At 34.9% G+C, this 20755-nt stretch overlaps 1 protein-coding gene across 8 annotated transcripts in view; it reads right to left on the minus strand.

Moving 5' to 3' along the window:
- Window positions 1-1070: 1070 nt before the first annotated feature.
- The window catches only part of LOC100644495 (putative fatty acyl-CoA reductase CG5065), a 46919-nt gene continuing 27234 nt past the window's right edge, over window positions 1071-20755 (minus strand). For 3 of the 8 annotated variants that reach the window (XM_048410997.1, XM_048410996.1, XM_048410995.1), the window contains 8 exons: window positions 8558-8803; window positions 8313-8448; window positions 3160-3476; window positions 2832-3079; window positions 2359-2545; window positions 1912-2097; window positions 1551-1811; window positions 1071-1476 (listed from right to left, as the gene is read on the minus strand). In XM_048410997.1, the coding sequence (XP_048266954.1) occupies window positions 1398-1476; window positions 1551-1811; window positions 1912-2097; window positions 2359-2545; window positions 2832-3079; window positions 3160-3476; window positions 8313-8372 (1338 nt within the window). In that variant the 5' untranslated portion in view covers window positions 8373-8448; window positions 8558-8803 and the 3' untranslated portion in view covers window positions 1071-1397. Of the gene's footprint in view, window positions 1477-1550; window positions 1812-1911; window positions 2098-2358; window positions 2546-2831; window positions 3080-3159; window positions 3477-3559; window positions 3909-4501; window positions 4840-8312; window positions 8449-8557; window positions 8804-20755 lie in introns of those variants that run through there. The other 5 variants (XM_012315132.3, XM_020866042.2, XM_020866041.2 and 2 more) reach the window with 5 other exon arrangements.

Consider the following 20755-nt stretch of genomic DNA (forward strand, 5'->3'; position numbering starts at 1 on the left):
AAAAGCATTACATAGTACAATATTAATAGTTACAACATTTTTAATGAATTAAACAAAACTTAAAAACAAATTTATTTTCCAATAGATGCGTATAATATATATATATATATATATGTAATATGTACATACAATAAATGTATAAAAATATATATATTCAAAAATTGTATTCTTTTAATCGAAATAATAATACTTATTGATGATTCACATAATTAATATTTAATTAAATAACATTTTTCTATATCGGACGAAATACTGTATAAGTATTTTAAATAAATTATGAAAGATTATGAAGTCATTTAATTCAGTTTATATTCTTTACCTTCAATGTATATAGTTATTATTCTCACTGTAGGATGGCGCTATATGTAAAATTCTAAGAAATAGATCGACGCATCATGGTAGCGGCCGACCTGTAAAGCACAACTCTCGACATCATGAGCTTTACTCCCACCACGGGAGTTTCCAACCTCTATATTCCAGACTGTGGTCTGTGGTATCCATGGCCGTGGCCTGTGCTACCGGTGTTAAACCAATACAACTATGGATAAGATAAAGAACATATAAATTTAGGCTCGATATACATGGGCATACAAGCGATGTAATGTCGCGCTATTCCACAGCGGTGTGAAGTTGTGCGCACGAGTGCGTTGGTTCTTAATTTATAATGTAAATATTTTAATGTAAACTGGTCAAAGAGTTACAAGGTTTACAAACAAATAATTTAGAGACCAAACCAAGTTTTTAGGACAAATGATGATTGGTTAGAAAGATTTTAATTTAGAACGATTTTATTTTAAAAGATATTTATTTTTTATTATCACTGTTTATTCTACAATAAACTCTTCATCGGGAAATTTTTGTTGTCGTCGAATAGTTATTCCTCGTGCTTTTGTTTGATGGAGAATGAAAGAAATTTATATTATCATGCGGAAAAATGTTTATATTTCGCGAATAAATATAATATACAAAATATTAGTTGTATATATTATTATTTTTCCCTATATAATTATGTTTTGTTGTTTAGCGTTACACAAAGGCATGACGTAGAATCTTTGCGAACAAATTAATAATTAAATATTTCAGCACATTTTATTTTTTGTTTTAATTTAATGGAAGGATCTTCGAAGATACGTGCATTCAGAGATAACACACAAGAATTCGCAAATATTGTACAACAAACAGCATGAAGTATCGAAATTGTCATGTATGATTTGTTTACAAACTTCAAAGCGTATGTGTATAAATATATATATATCCTTATTAAAATTTTATAGACAAAACAAGCAATACTATAAATGAAGTGACCTGATTATAAATGAAACGGATAATGATTCCTTTTTTCATAAATTCTTATTTACTTTTTTTTCATTCAAGTAGAAGAAATAACGTTCGAATGATCAGTACGTAACGCGTAATATTATCCACAGTAAAAAGCTTATAGCGGATATTTGAGTTGTCTGATGTATCCAGTACAACCTGAAATAAATGAAAATATACAAATATTTATATTCGTTCCTATTTTTTAATACGTAGATACATTCTATACGCACTTTGATAATCGTTGTCTGGCAGCATCCATAGATTCAAGATCTTCTTTCAGAATGAATTTCTTAATTCCCATCATGTATGTTGCGATATATTTCTCCCAATTCATATGCTGCAAGTCTAGTTTCACGACATCGCCGTCTTTTAACGTTTTCACTTTCTTTACCATGTCGGTAATGTTATCCCTCTGGAAGGTCCATTCGTGCATGGTAAAATACGCTGTCACTGTTACGAGTTGATAGCAATATTTGACAATTTTCATCATTCTGAAACACCATTTTTAAATATTATTATAGATAGGGACAAAGATTACTACTACAAAAAGAAAAACTGTTCTCGTTGTTGCAGAAACAATAAAACACTCACATTGGCTTACTACCGCGAAATCTTAAAAAGATGTCTATGACGAACGCGGGTAGAACGTGCAGGATTAGGTTGAGGGCGTTGTAAATATATCTGTTAGCTACCATCGGACAACCCGGGTACCATAATGTACCGTTCAGCGGCGTTTCTATGCTACATTTCACGATGGCATCTTTCATCTGACCCCATCTTGAAAATTGCAACGTTTATGCATATAGAATTGATCGAACTATATTTGAAATACAGTTCATTACCATCAGAGTAACTTGGGAATAAAAAGTATTACATATTCTTAATTATCTTTCTAGTCTTCTAAATTGAGGTATTGTGAGTAAAAGTGAACTTTTGTATTTTATCTTTGCTCGTGTCAATCGAATGAACTAAAATGTGTCGGATACTCTGATGATAATTGAATCACATTAGCCGATAAGAATTCGCAATAAAAATTACTTAAAAGGGTACGCGTTACTCGTGCAGTTGTAAACCTTAACTTCATTATCGCGATGATGTAGCGTGACGTGCCACGCGGCGCACATTATCGTGTCGACTACGAAATCCACAGGCACTAAATCCAATCTCGCGTCCTTCCTGCCCCATATAGCTTTCGCAGAACCTTTGCTGATTTGCAGAAAGATATCTGTAACATAAAATTTCTGTAGAAATTACTCGCGATTCTCGACTATCGGAGATATAGCGATAAATAGATATTTAGAAAGGATAATTACAATTGTCAGCAAAAAAAAAGAAAATACGTATATGTACATGATAACAACGGTGATCTTGAATACGTTTAAATCGTTAATAACGACGTGTGGAATGTTAAAGCTAATTTCTCTCGTGCAGAGGGCAAATTGATTAACTCTACTTATGCGAGATGCAAAGAGTATCAAACAAATTATCGTCGTTAAAATCTGTCGAAGTACTTGTAACTCCAAAGATATTCTCTAGCCAACCAGGACACGGTTCTTCCTGCGAGGCACCGATTATACTTGGTCGTACTATCGCAACTGGTAAACCTTTGCTGTCGCTAGCTACAATCTGCTCTGCTAGATTCTTCGTAAACGTGTACGTGTTCGGATGAGTTTCCAAGATCTTCTTCTCTAACATGTTGATCAATTCGATGTCCAGTTTGTCGCACATGTTGATCACCGTAGAAGGTTCCAAACTCGTGCTGCAAAATTATCAATAAGCGAACATACTCGTCACATGCCACGGTCGCAAGCCGAACCGCGGAACAACATTCGTACTTACGTGTATACCTTCTCCTCGATCTGCGGTAGATTCGCGTTGCTGTAAGCTGTGCTAACGTGGACGATGCTAATTACGTGTATCAGTTCCTTGCACAGTTCGATGATACGAGCAGTACCTTTCGTATTCATATTAACAGCCGCGCTCAGCGGCTCGTTGAATCTTACCGTGGCAGCCATGTGGAACACTATGTTCACTTTCTTCAGCAACAGATTCCTGTCTTCCGGCGAGAGACCTAGATTCGGCAGGCTCACGTCACCCCTTACGGGCTGTACTCTGCCGAGAACCGAGGGACATTTCGCTCTCACGCTATCGTAGATCTGAAGAAGAAGAGAAAGACGCGGAGTTAATGAGTCCGGCTTGGTGAAGGCGTTCGTAGACAACGAGAACCTCATCTACGCACGGGATCGTTTATGAGCTTCTTAAATCGTTGCTGTATCGTTTGGTTATTTTTCGGGCGGATCAGCAAGAAGATGACGGTGACACGCGGACAAACGCGCATCAATTTTTCCAGGAGACCTTTCCCCACGAAACCCGTCGCTCCGGTGACAAGGACGCCGGTACCGGCGTAGAATTCCTCGATGGAATTCGCCTTGTTCAATCTTTCGTTAATCTCATTTTCATTGATTTCTGTATTCATTGTACCCATATTACAGGACCCTCTGTCTTCTGCGAGAGACATTCCATTGTTCATTAGCAGTCAAATGGATGGAGAAACGTTTGAACGAAGATTACGATATAACTTCTACATTCTATTGTAAATAAATATCTGGATATAGTGTTCGCGTATCTCGCGTATAGATCTCACGAGCAAATATCGAAATTGTGCATTTCGTTTGCACGTGTGATCTATAATGCACAAGATACGACCGTTATGTGGAGGCACTGCATGAATGCTTAAGTGACCGATCGATTTATATCGGCAGAACGAAGGTCCTCGGGGGAAATAGTACAGCCGAGTGACCATGCTCTAGAAAGAAGCTTCGTATCGAGCCTATAAATGTTTTACTTTCATCGCGCGTGATAATCGAAATTCATGTCGTTAAAGCACGTATGAAAATCTGTATCAATTTCTCTTTCAAACGGCTGTGCATCTTTGTTCGTTTAATTCGGAGAGATGGATTTGTTCTTTTATTCGTATTTGAACGATTAAAATTGAAATGACAACGGTGATATATAAAAAAAAAAAGAAAAGAAAAAAAAATAGAATAAGAAACAGAAATGGTAGATAAAAGTGTTCGTAGCTATTAAATTATTTGAGAATGAAAGAGTTAACGCGATTAATTACTTTCGAAAGGATTCACTTAAAAGTAAGAACAAACATCAAACGAAAGGATTGACAAACCAGGTATGCGTATCGTTAGAACTACTCATTCTGCCGATTATATATTCCTAAAGGAAACTGCGAATAAACGTATCCATCTGAAGGAAGGGAAGAACCTGAAGAACATTCATTAAACTTTCATCCTCGTCCCAATATGCTTTTGCTGACACCAAAAGAAACAAAAAAATCTAATTAGAATGAACATGAAACTGCTGTCAACGTGTTAGAGTATGTATATTTGCAAACTCATTTGCGATCTGTTTCGCGATATTTGAGGCGGAGTTTCGCGTGCACGCGTGTTTTACGATCGACAACGTTCCGCAACGAAGGAAGAGTCGAGACTGGCTTTGTCGACGTTTGTCGAACGATCCTGGCTGGCTATACCGGTTGATAACCAGCAGATGACGACACTCGCCGGGGTTGCTTTCCCAAAATATTTATACTGAATCGCAATCTTCCAGGGATTAATCGCGAGACTTATTCGTTTCTAAACGAATTAAGAGGATTTTAGGGCGAAGGAGACTCAAGATGAGACAAGCGACGTTTAATGAAATTTGGAATGTTTTCTGTCGTATCATACGAAGGATCTAGGAGAAGAAGGGAAAATATCGAGCTTTGGCATTTTGTAGGGAATCGAGTATTTATTTTTTTACACAGAATGTCACAACTTCATACTCTTTCGTACGTATTATATCAAAATAAAACATTTCATTCATTATTTTATTCCGCATTATTTTTTCCATTAATTGCTAAATTTTCAAACTCAATTTTCTCAAAAACTAAACCTTAAATGAACAAATTTTATTCAATACTTTGTTCTTACTTTTTCACAAGGAATCACCTCGTGCCCGTTTGTACGTGTTATTCCGTCGCACCCTCCATATATCTTCTTCTTCGCTATCATTTCATCCCGGATTCTCAAAGCAACCCTCGAGACTCAACAATATTCAACGATGGTTTAAATAATAAGTATTATAATTTTATTCCTAAATGAAAATAGAATTCGTGGAAATAACGGGAGGTGGATATTATGTACTTTTCCATACTGACTCTACACGCTCATTTCACTGCGGCATACAGGCACGTTGCATCGTTGGTACGTAATTTTAACGATTAGGAAAAAGCGGGACAAAGGAAAATGTCGAGACAAAGTGAGATATTGTTTTATGCATGCTACTGCTAGTGCTATGTATTCTGGGTCACGAAAGTATTTTAACATTTGCGATAGAAAACTACTACGTACGTATTGCGTTCCATTTGTATTGCGCTGTATATTTGTACAGGGTGTTTCATGACATGGACAGCCGATTTCAGGCGTAGACAGGAGGCATGGAAACAACGAGGAAAGTTCATACCGACATGTATGATATCCCCGTCTGACCTTGTTACGAAATTTATAGCCATTTTTCTGTATCATTAATTCGCAACTGCTTATCTTCGTAGAAAGTGTTCGAAGTGGCTATCGTCGGTCTCTATTATTCGACATACACCTGGAGTTTTTGAAAGACTGCGAAATTCTCTGACACGATAACTGCAATTTTGCGTGTGAACCGTGGGTGGTCATTTCGACCACCCTCTGCGATGATAAACTGTCGCGGATTATTTTAATACAAAAGTGACTATAATTCTAAAACAAGGTCAGATAGGACATACGCTCGTACGAAGACTTTTCATTGCCCTTATGTCTGTCCACTACCGAAACGAATCACACGTGTTACGGAACACCCTGTATAGATTTTCGGTCTTGTTCCCAACTCGCATAAGTATTAGAATGTGCCAAAAGCTTCTTTCGTTTTGTAAGGAAATAACGAATGAGCAACATCTTTTGTTTTATATTATTTTATTGAATTATGTGTGATTCATTTTGTTCTATTTCTGTTATTATGATTATACATAATTCAATAAAATAATATAAAACAGAAAATGTTGTGCATCTGTTGTTTCCTTATAAAACGAAAGAAACATTTGGTACAACCTAATACTTAAATAATAATTGCAAGAAATTATATGGTCCTGTAAATGCATTACAGCGCCGTTTGCGTTGTCTTCTTAATCTTTTAGGATCTTTCAGCAAGATCCTTCGCAGGAATAGGAAGCGACACGAGTAATTTGAAGAAACGCTATTTTTCAAGCTCCGAGAAACGCGACTGAATCACCTGTTCCATAGATTTAATTAATGTTTTACGCGCTACCTTTCCGTTAGAGATTAATTCTGGCTGAATTTCCTTTTCTTAATTGTAAGCAAGTTTCTTCATCCGAAAACAATCTCATTCATTATCACAGCGCTTAATTCTTTCGTCCCATGTTTTAATGATATTCTGGAAATATACTTCGGGTAACGAGGCGACGTAACCGATGTTTACCTTCTTCTGCCTTTTGATATCCTCTGTTTCGTTTTATACAATTTGGAGGATATCTCTTCAATGATTTGTTAGTTCACATCTCACGATTAACATTTCTTTCATCTAGATACGCATTTAATTTAGTAACGAAGATACTCAGATAGTATTATAATACTCGGATAGATAGTTTTAATAATGTTCACGTCGATGACGATTTAAAACTTTACCTAGGGTTTTAGACGCTTGACTAAACTATCGATCGATCGAAGTAATAAATGGGAAGAATACGTCAGCAAAAGTATAATAATGTACTAATGTACTACAATGCGGTAAGATAAGGTTGCTTCTATAAAAGTTAAATGACCCAATACTTTTGCGTATCGTCCTAAAGTAATTCATATAATTAGTAATTGCAAAAATCTTGAACAGATTGTAACCGTAACTTGGGATATCCAAAAAAGTTTGAAGTCCACTGTGAAGCTTTAGACGCGGTAAATAATAATTTTCCTTAAACCAGATTCTTCCTCTACGAGGCATAGATCTTCAACAGGGAAAATGCAATCACAAGATGAACGTTAATAGAACGATAAATAAAATATCATTTTGCATGCTTAAACAAGAGATAAGTATTGCTTTTTTAAAGGAGAGAAAAATAATAAAAGATATACACAGAACTTTAATTAAAATCATTCATGTAGCTGTTGTAAGAACTATGTAAGCGTTATTAATAGACTGCGGATTTTTATGCAGCTAAAGCGTGTTCGAATATTCAACTTATGTGTAGAAAATATACCATATTATGTAAGGATATACGCCACATAATGCAGATTGCATATACGCGCATAACACATGCATATTATACTTATATTTACGAAATACAAATTATTATGTTCTTACGTATCGACATTTAGTTCTCACAATTTTCGTTGCAAGAATCAACGATAGTTCTTCAAGGTTCTCTGCCGTAAATTTTTACCGTTTATCTGGCCAAACGAACGTATAGACTGAAAGAGATCGTCACAAAACATAATTGAAATGTACATATTTAAATCTGATCTTTTCCGGTCCTTTCACGGACGTATCTATGCCTCAGAATCTTTGAAATCTTCAATACTGCATCGTGGCCAATACTGCATTTTTCTTCCGAATACGGCTAAACTCTTCTCCTATTTCTTGTTTCGGTGACATAAATCGGTGTAGAATTCATTCTTATCTGATTCTTACCGTTGTGTACACTTGCTCAAGGTACTATGAATATAGATTCAGATTATAAACGGTTATATTTGATATAAACTGATAAGCCGATTGCACGACGATTATTATACCAAGGTATCGTGAATCACATTCATGAATCATACATTGCTGCAGATAAAACTCGATTTAGAAAGAAATATGCAAATCGTGATAACTCGATATACAAAATCTATGTATCTGCATAAAAATCCGCAGTACAATTTAACACTTACACGTAATTAATTAGAAATTAGTACTTTCGATATCGGGTAACACGTTAATCGAATAAAACCGTCCTTCTTTTCGATTCTCGTCATTCGCTCGATTCTTCGGCAGAAGAGAGGCAACGTAGGCCGTCGATCGGCCTCTCTGCCAGTCTACGAGTTTCACAGTCTATAAATAAAACAACGTGGATTATTTTTACGTCTTTTAGTCGCTACTTTCATTCTGAATGCGCGATCCGAATAGAAGAAGTGGGAGATAGAGATCGCTGGAAACTGACCTTACACCTTCTCTACGAATCGATGAGCACGTACACGGAATCACGTAGGCCCTCGTTCGAATAATATTTCGTACGAGTATCTTCGTCGAACAGTCTCTTGCCCACGTTTCGTCTGATATAAATATTGTTTTTCAGCATTCCGAGCAAATCCGCTGATTGTAAGCTTCCTTACGATTGGTAAGTCTCCCGTGCGTAACTTCCCAGTTTCTCGAAATTTTCCTCTCTCTCTTCCTTCGTTCCTTCACCCTGCAAACGATCGAATTGTTCATCTTCTTTTGCGTCTTCACGGCGTTCGAAAGGTCATCGTTTTACAGAGTTGTTCGTAATAGCGTTATTCAGTTAATCGTTTCTTTTTTAATTGTGTCGGTACACCTATCGTAATTAGCAAAGATATGAATATTTATTCATTCGATGCATATATAGTTTGCCTTATTCGGCAAAGAGTAAAACTGAATTATATCTAAGGTTTATAGGTTTTCCACAGTTTAGCAATCAACATCTTAATTAGTATATATCATGATTTTTATAAGTTGTAATAAAAGTAGGAAGTATAAAGAGAGAACAGTACCTTGACTTTTAGCGTCGTCTTTAATTTTACACCGTTGAAATGTTATACGTGGTTAACTTTGACAAAGTGCCAAGATACGTGAAAGTATGATGGATGAGTATTAACGCGTATGATAAGGAGTAAAATTAAAATCAGCTTCCTTGGAGTAATAAATTCAATATCTTATTAATTTCTTTATTCAAATGGGATATTAACAAGCAATGATTACGTTGATGAGTGATGATAAACCTATTATTGTTTTGCAGCATGATAACCTCATCTTATAGCATAATAAATTTGTTACAGTTGCTTTCGTATCTTTGGCATTTTTCGTTTCACCGTTACGCCCAAGAAAATGGATAACGGAATATCTGAATAAAGTGTTCGCAGAAGTGATAATTTACGAATGTCACATATTGTATAGATTCCGATATCTGTTTGATATGTGTCATTCGACGCGTGTAATATTCTCTAATATAAGAGTAAATTGTAAATATCGTTGAGCGAAAGCTCTTATTTGTCATGATGAAACCGCGAAGCGATCATTTATTGCCTTGCATCTGGTCGTGATTATTCATACAACCGATATCGGTTTCCATTGAATGCACGTTTTATCGATGCATCGATGTTTTTTTCTTTGACGAAAATTTTATCTCCTACTAAGTCATCGACAAATAAATCAGAGCATTGCATGGAAAATGAAATATTTACTTTATTATTTACTTATTAAATATTTACTTATCGAAGAACGCGCGATACCGGTGGCTACAAATATTCCATGTTTGTATTTAAAAAGCCATTAAAAAAAGCTTCTTACTTTTCTTTAATAACGCTTCGAGAAAAATACGCGCGAATGACTGATCTCGATTTAAGTTTTATTCTTCGGGGAGGCATAGGGAAAACGAATCGGCGAAGAACTGAAGTTTTTTAAATTAGAATATTTAGCAAAGTGCGAATTTTTGGGCATTTAATGAAGAGCTAAAGTTGCAAAAATGCACGCTGTACGCGCAAAAATGTAAAAGATATTTCGAAGATGAAACAAAGTGAAAGTTCGAAGTGAAACGAAGATCTGCCCAAGTTTCGTTTCTTCAGTTCGTCCCTTCGTTTTTGTGGATTTCTCAATTTCGTTGCCCAGAAACATATTATTACTGTTTCACTCCGTATAAATAATAGTAAATTTCAATGAGAATTTTAAAGAATAATTTCTAATTAAAGAGTAAGTTTACAATGTAGTTACTTTTTCTATTTTTCAATCTATAGAGTTGTCCAGTCAGTTTATAAAATCACGAATCCCCATAAATATCTATAGGAATCATATATCATCGATGCATATTTATATACATCGAATAATTAATTGCTTAAATAATGATCATTCTGTTTTTCTATGATTATTTCTTCCTTGCTATCTACTGTTCATTTCTTCGACATTGTTAAACATCGAACACTTGCACGGCAAAAAGTGTTATAAAAATAAACGAAAGCAGATTTATATCCTTTAAATTTATATCCATAGAGCGAGTAGTCGACGCAACACCAACGCGTCGATTTCATTAAAACGCGTGAGAATCTCGAATTTGGCACGACGACACATTATTGGAACACGAGTCTCGTTTCGAGGATACGTATCCTTGAAAGTAATTATTCCACGTAGCAGTCAAGTTGATTAAACCTTCATTACATTCAACACTAGACCACGCCTGTGGTTTAATTATTGGTAATTATCGCGACTTAAATTCGATTAAGCTTATATTGGATAGTTGGGAATTTAATTTCGTTAGCCTTTTCAAGACGAATCTCTCATTTAAATTCTGCTACTTAGATGTTTATCTAGTAATTGCTTCACGCTCTTTATTTTTATTTCTTCGAACTTTGGATAATTTTGGAACCTTTAGAGAAGCAGGCAAGAAATTGCGACGAAAAATATATTAAACAAATAAAATTCATTAAAAATTTCCTTCTCGTAATCGTAACATTAAATTCAACGAAATTCGATAACGTCAATTATAAGAAACTACCAGAAGAAATATTGCGCTAAAATTCTTGCTCTGTCATTTCTTCTTCTCTTCTTTCTTTCTTTTTGCTTTCGCAGGGAAGGGAGAATAACGTGGATATCTAACACGTTATGTCATTCTCGTCATCGAGTAGACTCGGAGATCACAGCCCATCGATAATTCGAAATTCCTAACACGGCTCGATGCTTTTGATTCGCGCATGGATTCAGAAGATGCTTCTTATGAATCCGATAGAATCGTCTGGCTTCGAAATCTGACATGGATCTAGGACAGGTCATCGATCTTTTACAGACAATGGATCGAAGTTAACATCCGTGGCTCCATTATATTCGACTTCCGTACTATTATTCCAGTGACCAATCAAACGACGATCAACTTCGGGACTTCGAGAAATCTTCAACTCGGTCGAAATTGTTCGCGCGTAAAATATCCACCTTTACAGTTTGAAGATTATTCGCGATTGCAGCATCGCGACAGTAATATATTTGTTAACGGAACTTGCTCTATGGGTACGCCTCGTATTGTGTGTATATGTCGTCGAACGAATGCAAGCGTAATGGATGACGTAACACGGAATCGTTTTTTTCAAGATTCGCATGTAACGTGTCTTGAGAAAAGTGTAAAGTCATTGCGTTCTAATCTGGAGACGACGATTATCAGAGACGGCAGTCGAGAGGCGTCGTGACGTAGTTACTCTCGCGCGTCGACGTCGATCTGCTTTCTGTGTTACCTAATCGCTCCTTGTCCTACTTCAATGTTTGTTTTTTCGAGCGCATCGGCCGCGGGAAAAAACATTAGCGGCCGCGCTTAAAATAGCCATTTTACATGAAATCTGGTAACATTGGGAACCGAGGGATTTTGCGATCGAGCTTCGGTGCTCGAGTGCCACCATTCTGACCTTATGTCTGCTTCGAAATTATGGTGTTCTTCGATATCATTTTCTGTCTCATCTTGCATAATAAAGGCTAGTAATTATATAATTAAAAAATGACAAAAACTAATTATAATGAAGATATAACAGCTGGTATTATACAGTTGCTCGCGAACGTATTCAAAACTTGTAGAAATCTTTTATGAATATATTAGATACGTATGTGAAATGTACACGGGATAAAAGGCGAATGTCAATTTTAACGAATTTTGAATAAAATTTGAATAAAAATATTTACAGTTTAATGTGTCGTGTATTGCTTAAAACTGTAAGTGAAAGTTGAAGATGATGCGGAATAAAACGTGGAATAGAACGCTTTTTAACATAATGAAAAAATATTATCTATGAGAAAATATAAAGTTGTGACATTGTATACTGAAAGATAAATTTCCATTTTTTGAGAAATGCTAGAACTTGACATTTTCAATTTTTCCTGTGGTTTTTTCATATATATAATATAACATAAATTTCAAGATATATAATACAATATAGATAAATGTAAATAATATAAATAAATAAATATATAGAATATCTTGAAATTTCAATAGCACTGTAATGAGTCTTGTCTGTCCTATCTCTTCTACATAAATACGTTTTATTCTTAGAGGATTAAAAGTGCAAATAATTGTTAATTCTTCTTTTGCAATTTATCTATTTAAACATCAGGTGCAAAAGTTCTCGAGGAAAATAATTTTTAGATATAAGGGAAATAAAGAAGAATAAACAATCAGACGAGGATTATGTTTTTCATGTAATAAATTTCTTGGTACTTTGATTCAGACGAGATTGCACGATTATCAAAATCACGTACGCGACATATTTAATTTCGAATATTTGGATAGTCAATAGACATTCAAGTACATAAATTCTTGTTACGACATCGTGGTGTAACTAAACGTAATCGATCACGTAATATGTGAAACGATAACGATCATCACATGTTACGTATCATTGAAATGGAAGAACGTGTGTATTTCACATGTCGTTGATTACGTATGTGTAACAGTTCGTTAATTACGTGTAATTTTAAGCAAAAGTACATTCGCATACACTTTACATTACGAGTTACTGTTAAGTAGACAACCGATTCTTTAATCATTCATTTTTGTCATTGGTACTATTTGCATTTTACATACGAATGACGTTCTATCATTTTTCGTTATTTTACAATTACCTACGCAGAAGATGAAGAATATATGAGAAATGTAATCACAGATCTTTAATGTACCACGTCAATTACTCTTACAAGATTAATCGATTATCCTTGGAGAATTATACAAATAAGTCTTATTTACAATTATTTGTTAGTTACAAGGTTATATAAAATCTATGCTGTCGAGATGTTCCATTTTACTATATTCCTTCGATAAATCGAAAAAACAACAAGCGTTGCAGCTATTATTGTAAATATTAAACATAGCGATATACATGGACCTATTTACCACTTTATCTGCAACGCTGGGGGTTATTCTATTTAATCAAATAAACATGCACTCCGACTTCTTTGTATCATTCGTGTGATAATTCAGCTATGATAACGTCGGTGTAAATAAATAAACAATAGAGTCTAGATGATAAATCTCGCTCTATTTGCAAATTTCCACGCTTTTCTTTTTATTTTGTCATTTTCTTCTCACGCGATGCCAACATAAATGGTTACTTTCAATTTCTTCTTCGACATCGTAACTGTTCCGTCATGTAGATTTTTGTGCATTAACAGGAAATTTGAAGATATTGCGATTATGTTTTCGGTATATTGTTTTTCGCCTATTTCAGCGTTATGTGTTGTAAAAGGAGTTATTATAATAAAAGTTGCGGTGTAACGGCAATCGTGCTATTATGTACAATTTCGCGAAAATTTATACGTTTATGGGTTTACCAAGTTAAATAAACGAGTGTGCAGAATTTTCTTTTTTTATGAGGAACTTTATTGCTCCTTCTTGCTCATCCTTTTATTACTATTGTCCATTAGAATCGAATGTCTCTACAACTTTCATTTTCGTGATCTCTGTAAATGATTTACAAGTCTGAGATCGCCGAGTAGTTTTGGAGCAGGATTCGTTGATAATAAAAAGCTGAGTATCTGATATATATAGGATGGTCTAAAAATCAGTCCCGCAAGTTCTCACGCACTTCCTATAATCGGACAGCAAAATGTTTCGAACAAAAGTTGATTAGCTTTTAATCAGCTACATATCGCAATATTAAGAATTTCCAAAAAGATTTTGACGAAATACATTTTCTTCGTATCTCCTTTGTAAAATATTCCTAATTTTTTAGTATAATTAATTTTTTTTTATTTTATTTGAATTTTATTCGACGTGTCGTCGATGACATTTACTGACAACCGCTAGAATGGATCGATGTATGCGTGTTATTAACGGGACGTGTGTAAATCAGGTTGCTAAGTGCAATATAGAAAAATACATTGAAGCTCGACATGTGACAAGATACTCTCTATCTTTATATACAAAATATTTCAGCTACTTCGGTTGAAGTGATCTTCAGATGGAAGAACAGTGGCGTCCTATATTCTAGCAGAATATTAATTATTATATATAACAATATTTGTATATTAATCGCTGCTCTAGCACCAATCAGAAATATATATCTGCCATTCTTCGAACATTCTTATCTTGTACACTAATAATCTTAGAAAGCGCATGTGTCTTTAAACACTCGATAAAAAAATTCGTGTGTATTATCACTAAACATAATCACATTGTCGTGTAAGTCGCAATTCTCAGATACTTCACTTCAAACACTTTACACACTTTAATCGTTTAATACCTTTAATCCATCGCTTCTTAATCTCGATGAATTATAGCTTTTGACAACAATCTCTTCCAATCTCGTTACGTAATTTAATATCGCTCTCGTATATCATTCAACATACACAGCTGTCATCATCAAGTGCAATCTGATGCAATTTATTTAGTTATTTTACTCAATTTTGTACATCATTGCGACATACCCACCTCGTTACGTCAGAATATCTTCAAGTATTTTCATACTGCTCAGAAACAATCCAACATTTTCAAACATTTTATCAGTTTGAAAATTGCCAATTTGCTCTATCACACCTATTACCAGCACCTGTTACATACTGAAAATGGCCATTCATGCTTTATAGTAATTTTTACGGGCACAGGATGGCGAGAGGAAAAATCTGGGATCATTAAGATTGCAATTTTAGTATTAAAAAATGTTCGTCAATACAACGAAATGATTAAAAATACACCATGATGAATACTTGTTTGAACGCACAATATTATATCCATATAGTAATGTTTTCCACATTACAACGTCAGTTTCTGAGTAAGATCGGTAGCTTCCACGTTGTGTGACGCCAAAGAAGTCACGTATGCCGAGAAATAACACGCTGCTGTTTGTTGATACGACGTGTTAACGAGCCTACGTATTCTTACACGTCGATACCGCTAAAACTGTGACGCCTTCGCGCGTGCAGCGTGTCACTATGGCGGTTTCACGCTGTTTCACGAGGATGGGTATATTCATGAATTTCCAGAAAACGGGAAAACACGAAAGTAAAAATAGGCTGGTTATTTTGATACAAAATAAGGGTAAAAGGTCCAGATTTTATTTTCTATTAGAGATCACTGTGAAGCGAATATGTAAATATTATTCAAAGATATAAATTCGTAAAGTCGAGTTTTAGTTCAAACATTATAATTCTTCCTCTTGTATTTTTGTTTTTTTAATTAAGTCGTTTTTTACACACATTGTAGGAAGTAATTGAATGTTTCGTCGCGAGCTATGAATCCATACTTTGCACTGTAATCTTTCGATGGCTTCGATTGAACCGTCGATTTTAACGTTTGAGTTTGTGTTCCGTTTAGCAGTCAATTTTCCAACGAGGATACCACGTGCGCCAATAACAGGCCATCAACATTTTCGAATTCCTTCACAGAGCACGCCTACGAACATTTTCATATCGAACAGTGGCGAGTTCCAATACGATGTTTCACATCTTTTATTAAAGTTTTCTAGGAATTCTCCAAATGTACTTTTCATTCAACGTATAGAATCTTATTGTTTCATATTTTTTATTTGCCTCTAGAAAGACGTCAATCGAGCAGAAATTCTTTTGTAGAATGTTAATCAATGTCCAAATACAGAACAGATATTTTAACAGCTTGTACTGAAACAATTGCATCCAAATTATGCATATCTGAATTCAGAAATGGATTAATGTCGTTTGAAATTTCCATTTCAATGAACAGCGTGTATAGAATATCGTTGAAGCGATCTGGAATCACTTGACAGAGGCATGATAGGACAAAATAACGCTACGAATTTCGAACTGAAGTGCCGTCCGACTTTTATTTAAGTCGAATGAATAACGATTGCGTATTCCCTAGTTACGTCTAGTATACGTCTAATGAAATATTTCAAATTATAAATCAATCGTTAGATAATAGGTATTATAATTTGATGAAGTTTGGTGGGGTACCAAAGATCAAAGAGTCTAGTCCAAATATAGTTGGAACTGAATTACTTTGGACAGTGAATAATTTGAAGCAAAGCAGATATATATAAATATGTGTATATTTTACGTAATTACTATCTTCTATATTTTTTCTAGTGGCTTATCAATCGACGTTCCCACGGAGAACTGGTCGAGTTGAATGAGTAAGACGTGACAAGTCTGGATGTTGTGTAAGAAACAAGAATTTTTAACCTAAGAAATTTCCATGGTCGTGATCTTCTGAAAAATTCTGATCACCATTCTAAGGAATCATTTGGAGATTGAGTGAAACTCGAAGATTGAAAAGTTATGTTCTCTTATTGACGGAATTTTCCAAATTACTTCTTCATTGATCCGAAAGAAATTCAAGTTCCAAATGGATGAGAATCATTTCTTTCGATTTTTGGAAAGTAATTCGAAGATACCACAAAATTTGAAGATTGGAAAATTGTTCCCTTGTGATGAGAAAAATTCAATAGGATCTTCCAGAGTCAATGACAAGATAGGAGACAAAGATCGTATAAGGTTGAAACGTTGCACTGAAGGGGAAACTACGTTGACTATTTCAACGTTGTAAAGTCGATCGGAAACTTTTAAATGGAATAACTTCGCATTCCGGATGAGTGTCGATAGCCTGCTGTCTTACATTGGAGATATCTACTTCCTTTTCTACAAAGTTGTCGGGAAGCAATAAACCATAAGGTCTTGCTGTTTTCCCAATTAATAATTCCAAAGGACTTGATTTAGTCACACGATTGGTGGTGCAATTTAAAGCCAATTGTATTTCGCCAATCGCCTCTTGCCAAGATCGACCAGTCATTCTTTTGCCAGAAAACCACGGGGCTACGAATTCTTTAATTAGTGTACACTCGGCTCCAAAATCGAAGTAAAATGGAAACGACTCACCCAGATGACTTGATCTACCTATTGACGCTTCCACTACGTAGAAGTCGACGCGCTGCTCGTTATTGAAATTATAGTTTAATTTCAGGACACTACTTTGTAAAGGATTTCCCTTCATAATCTGACTAACAGCTGCGCACCATGCAGCGGGGTCAGCGCACGCGACTTTAGGGGTTGAAACGTGGAAACGGAAATTGTTAGGTTCCACACTCGATTTTAGCTCTAGCGATTGATTGTACTCGCGCACGATGGTCGTAAGCTCTAGCACTGTCATATCCGGTACTGATCCCACTTCTGATGTCGGATTTCATTAGAAATTTTATAAATAAGGTAATAATAATAATAGTAATAATAGTAACAATAATAGTAACAATAATAGAAACAATAATAGTAACAATAATAGAAACAATAATAGAAACGATAATAGAAACAATAATAGTAACAATAATAGAAACAATAATAGAAACAATAATAGTAACAATAATAGAAACAATAATAGAAACAATAATAGTAACAATAATAGAAACAATAATAGAAACGATAATAGAAACAATAATAGTAAGAATAATAGAAACAATAATAGAAACAATAATAGTAACAATAATAGTAAGAATAATAGAAACAATAATAATAACAATAATAGGAACAATAATAGAAACAATAATAGAAACAATAATAATAACAGTGATAGTAACAATAATAGTAACAATAATAGCAACAATAATAGAAACAATAATAGAAACAATAATAGAAACAGTTATAGTAACAATAATAGTAACAATAATAGCAACAATAATAGAAACAATTATAGTAACAATGTCGGATCTCGTTAGAAATTTTAGGCGTGAAATAATTAATAAGTATAACAAAAGCTATTGACAATGTTCCTGGGCTCAATTACGAATCCACGGTCAACGGGTAAACTTTTTGTACAATGGAATACATTTTGTATCACGCAGACACGTTAACTCAGACGTTGGGTTACTTTCAGACTGACTCTAAATCAATGACAGAAAACTCTCCAAGGAGATTGCAAAATAAAAAACAGATACAGTCACACATGTCAAATACATATCGATCAGGAATATCAACAAATTCCCAAGCGCCGTAGCTAGGCAGTTCCACGTAAACCAGCATTGCTCCTGATGAAGACTTGATTGTTTATCCCTCAACACGTATCCCTCGTATCCCTCAACACTGGTACCTCCTCTGTAAGACATTTCGTTCATCCCGTGACCGTGGCTACGTTCGGCGACCAGTTATGTCACCTCGAGCCCAAGTATTGGGGAATCTTCCAAAAGAAAGGCCCGATGTCCCTACATCTCCGACACGGCCATCCTAACAATCACCCGTCCTCGGGTGCATCTAAAATATTCGGTTTTCTTAACATTAGACTCAATTTGACATCTTTTCCGAGGCATTCCTCGACGAGCACAACTTTTCCGAGGCATTCCTCCTGTAAAATTCCAATGTACGAGACACTAGCCTCTACTATCGTTTTCAGTATGTTAGTCGTAACATCTGTCTAATACGAAGCTTGAACAATAATCATAATATGACGATTTTGTTTCAACAATTTCCGGAAGTACTCGAGAAATGAAGATATACCGCATAAGAAAAATGTGGATGACATAAATTGCCTCAGTGAAACTCCTGTACGTCATTATAGTAACATCAATGATATTGATATGAAATTTTATTATCTATCAAGTATAAAGATTGTCCTAGGATGATTGAATTAAAAGATAAAGTTGAGACTTCTACCAAATGATTAAATTTTTGAATAAGTACTATCTTGTATGGAATACCAAAGAAAATTAAGGAGAAACACACTAAATTTGTTAATAAAATATATTTCTTCTAAGAAGATGGATCTTAATTGGAATATTCAACTGTATCTGTCTCATTCGTCGAATATAGTATGATCTCATTATTACCATTATGTAAAACAATCCTCTATCTAGAGTTAATTTATCTAATTAGATATGAAAGTATAAACTTGTCTAAAGTTTATTCTAATGATGACGTTACAAACATTGTTGCTCAGCATTCATCACAGAATACCTACAATTATTTATACTTTCGTATTAAAAAGACATGTGCACAAAAATATTGTTTTTTGGAAAATTAAACGCCAATCACCAAAAGCAGATAATAAAATTAAGGAATTTCCTAATGGCGATTAACTTACTTCGTAAATGTTCACATAACAATTATCGGCAATAGATTTCTTCTGGCAAGAATTACGATGTGCATGATTCATTGAATACAATGGACAAATGAAATTTTCAAACGCAGCCAAGCTTATCTCGAATCTATCAGATATTCCTGATATATACTGTTATAGGCAACGTACAATGATAGCCAACATACTAAACATCTGTGACGGGAACTAATCAAGTAATAACGTAGAATCTCGAAAAATAAGAAAAATGAAGTATGTGTAACGATTGCTTACTTGATTATCACCGATAAAATGTATTATCATTATTGGTGATTAATCTCACTTGAAATTTCGAACGATTATCGACACCATAATCGTGGCGCTTGCTTAGAATCGTCGGGAAACCATTGAACGAGAAACGGATGGTCGCTTATCGTACACGTCGTATGTACGTAGAATACGAGTGCAGCAACAGGCAAATAACGGTGTCGATTTATCGTAGACATCCCATATCTCATTAATCACACAATCGGCTGGTCACGATTCCATCGAAGGTAAACCGGTGATTTCCACTCTTGTCACGAGGTCTTTTACGTCACTGATCATAGAGGAGAAACTGCCAACGGGACAGTGCGGGAGTTTCGCGTTATAAGCTTCGCTGACGTTGTTACTCATGGGGAAATCCGGGTAGATGATTTGGGACGCCTTAAGGAAGGTTGAATATGAAACAGGAAATTCGGAGGCGCTTTCGTTTCTCACGAATTACCAATCTCTTTGAGTAGATATACTACTGTACATAAGTATATTTAAACATCCCAAGTAATTCAATCAAACGTGATATTCTCCGTTATATTTTCAACATTATGGTAGAAGAATGTTTCCTTTTTGTTTTCTTTTTATAACTGGGATCAAATGCTTCACTGAATTTAAATTGAAACGTGGAACATGCTCAGATCACTCATGTGCATTTGTATAACTCGGTACCATTCGTGTCTATGATGAATGACTGACATTCCAGAAAATTTATGAACTGTTAGAACATAGCTGGAAACGCATATTTAAAGCGCTCTAAGATTCCGACATTGAATATACAGTCAGTTCATCCATCTCTGCGGGTCCAATGTTTGGCGATCCGTTGAGAAGTTTTATCAT

Source organism: Bombus terrestris, chromosome 12, assembly GCF_910591885.1.
Source record: "Bombus terrestris chromosome 12, iyBomTerr1.2, whole genome shotgun sequence".
Taxonomy (NCBI): domain Eukaryota; kingdom Metazoa; phylum Arthropoda; class Insecta; order Hymenoptera; family Apidae; genus Bombus; species Bombus terrestris.